This window comes from Salmo trutta, unplaced genomic scaffold, assembly GCF_901001165.1.
Source record: "Salmo trutta unplaced genomic scaffold, fSalTru1.1, whole genome shotgun sequence".
In the NCBI taxonomy this organism is placed as follows: domain Eukaryota; kingdom Metazoa; phylum Chordata; class Actinopteri; order Salmoniformes; family Salmonidae; genus Salmo; species Salmo trutta.
The window spans coordinates 42,501-45,745 of record NW_021822576.1 but is presented as its reverse complement, the minus strand read 5'-3'; the positions used below and the strand labels follow the sequence as shown (position 1 = coordinate 45,745).

General features: G+C 36.1%; 1 protein-coding gene across 4 annotated transcripts in view; it reads left to right on the top strand.

Annotated features, from left to right (window-relative positions):
* Positions 1 to 468: 468 nt before the first annotated feature.
* The window catches only part of LOC115182766 (prominin-1-A), a gene marked incomplete at its 5' end in the record, with an annotated part of 25,955 nt that continues 23,178 nt past the window's right edge, over positions 469 to 3,245 (top strand). For all 4 annotated transcript variants that reach the window (XM_029744214.1, XM_029744212.1, XM_029744213.1 and 1 more), the window contains 2 exon segments: positions 469 to 492; positions 770 to 987. In XM_029744214.1, coding sequence (XP_029600074.1) covers positions 469 to 492; positions 770 to 987 — 242 coding nt within the window.

Here is a 3,245-nt window from a genome sequence, read left to right as displayed (position 1 = left end):
AACAGTTATAGCATTATAATACCTCGTTACTGCTACAACAGTTATAGCATTATAATACCTCGTTACAGCTACAACAGTTATAGCATTATAATACCTCGTTACTGCTACAACAGTTATAGCATTATAATACCTCGTTACAGCTACAACAGCTTTAGCATTATAATACCTTGTCACTGCTACAACAGTTATAGCATTATAATGCCTCGTTACTGCTACAACAGTTATAGCATTATAATACCTCGTTAACTGCTACAACAGTTATAGCATTATAATACCTCGTTACTGCTACAACAGTAATAGCATTATAATACCTCGTTACTGCTACAACAGTTATAACATTATAATACCTCGTTACTGCTACAACAGTTATAACATTATAATACCTCGTTACTGCTACAACAGTTATAACATGTGGTCTTTGTTCTTCTGTCATGTTGAAGTCTGTCTCTGTCTTCTTCTGTTTCCAAGGCAAAGTGGAGAACGCCGTCAAAGGTAACGGCACAATAGACGTGTAATTTAATAGCACCTCTGTGGCCACCAGACCGGTAACAGTGGTGTCTCCTCTCTCCTCTCCTCTTCTCTCCTCTCCTCTCCTCTCTAACCTCTCCTCTCCTCGCCTCATCTCGCCTCTCCTCTCCTCGCCTCTCCTCTCCTCTCCCCTCCTCTCCCCTCCTCTCCTCTCCTCTCCTCCCCTCCCTTCCCCTCTCCTCTCCTCTCCTCTCCTCTCCTCTCCTCTCCTCTCCTCTCTAAACTCTCCTCTCCTCCGTAGCTCTGCGTGAGTCTAAGGAGGCGTTGGAGAGTGTCAGTTCTTCGTTGGATGTTCTTCACGAGGGAACGTCTCGTCTGGCGCTCCGTCTGACGTATGAACGGACCTCCCTGTCCAACACCCTGTCTGACCCAGCCTGCACTAATGGAGCTGTGTCGCGCACCTGTAACAACATCCGCACTACCCTCCCACAGCTGGGAATCAACAGCAACTTCTCTGGGGTACGTACACACCTGCTACACTACCCACACTACCTTTCACAATCTTCTCCTTCATCTGAAGATATCTCGAAGTCAGAGTCTGACCAAAATGTAAAGAATGAAGCAAACACGGAAAAACAATAAACAATAACGACTCACGACAGGCTAACAGGCTATACATACAAAAATAATAGCAGCGCTAGCAAAACAACCCACAAACCCAAGTGAAAAACACACACCTAATATATGACTCCCAATCAGGAACAACGATAAACAGCTGTCCCTGATCGGGAGCCACACAGACCAACATAGAAACATACAACCCAGAACAAACATACACAGACATCTTCTGCCACGTCCTGACCAAAATACTACATAACTACACCCTCTGCTGGTCAGGACGTGACACTACCCTCCCACAGCTGGGAATCAACAGCAACTTCTCTGGGGTACGTGCACACCTGCTACAACATTCAAACTACACACTAAACATGCTATATACTAAACATGCTAAATACTAAACATGCTATATACTAAACATGCTAAATACTAAACATGCTAAATACTAAACACGCTAAATACTAAACACGCTAAATACTAAACACGCTAAATACTAAACATGCTATATACTAAACATGCTAAATACTAAACATGCTAAATACTAAACATGCTATATACTAAACACGCTAAATACTAAACATGCTATATACTAAACATGCTATATACTAAACATGCTAAATACTAAACATGCTAAAAACTAAACATGCTAAATGCTAAATACTAAACATGCTAATTACTAAACATGCTAAATACTAAACACGCTAAACACTAAACATGCTAAATGCTAAATACTAAACATGCTAAATACTAAACATGCTAAATACTAAACACGCTAAATACTAAACATGCTAAATACTAAACACGCTAAATGCTAAATACTAAACATGCTAAATACTAAATACAAACATGCTAAATACTAAACACGCTAAATACTAAACACGCTAAATACTAAACACGCTAAATGCTAAATACTAAACATGCTAAATACTAAATACAAACATGCTAAATACTAAACATGCTAAATACTAAACACGCTAAATGCTAAATACTAAACATGCTAAATACTAAATACAAACATGCTAAATACTAAACACGCTAAATACTAAACATGCTAAATACTAAACACGCTAAATGCTAAATACTAAACATGCTAAATACTAAATACAAACATGCTAAATACTAAACACGCTAAATACTAAACACGCTAAATGCTAAATACTAAACATGCTAAATACAAAAAATGCTAAATACTAAACATGCTAAATACTAAACATGCTAAATTCTAAACACGCTAACTACTAAACACGCTAAATGCTAAATACTAAACATGCTAAATACTAAACATGCTAAATACTAAAAATGCTAAATACTAAACACGCTAAATACTAAAAAAGCTAAATACTAAACACGCTAAATACTAAACAATACTAAACATGCTAAATACTAAACACGCGAAATACTAAACACGCTAAATACTAAACATGCTAAGTACTAAACATACTAAACACTAAACATGCTAAATATTAAACATGCTAAATACTAAACATACTAAACACTAAACATGCTAAATACTAAACACGCTAAATACTAAAAAAGCTAAATACTAAACACGCTAAATACTAAACAATACTAAACATGCTAAATACTAAAAACGCGAAATACTAAACACGCTAAATACTAAACACGCTAAATACTAAACATGCTAAATACTAAACACGCTAAATAGTAAACACGCACTATACTAAACAATACTAAACACGCGAAATACTAAACACGCGAAATGCTAAACACGCAAAATACTAAACACGCTAAATACTAAACACGCTAAATACTAAACACGCTAAAAACTAAACACTAAACACGCTAAACACGTGCTACAATTTCAGTTTGTTTCATTGACATGATGTAACAATGTACATATTTCCAAAGTGTACTTTGAAAATGGAATGATTCATTCTCTCTCTGTCTCTGAATCTCTCTCTCTCTCTCTATTTCAATTTAAGGGCTTTATTGACATGGGAAACATATGTTAACTTTGCCAAAGCAAGTAAAGTAGATAATAAACAAAAGTGAAATAAACAATACAACAGTTAACAGTAAATATTACACTCATAAAAGTTTCAGAAGAATAAAGACATTTTAAATGTCATATTATGTCTATATACAGTGGGGGGGGGGAGTATTTGATCCCCTGCTGATTTTGTACGTTTTCCCACTGA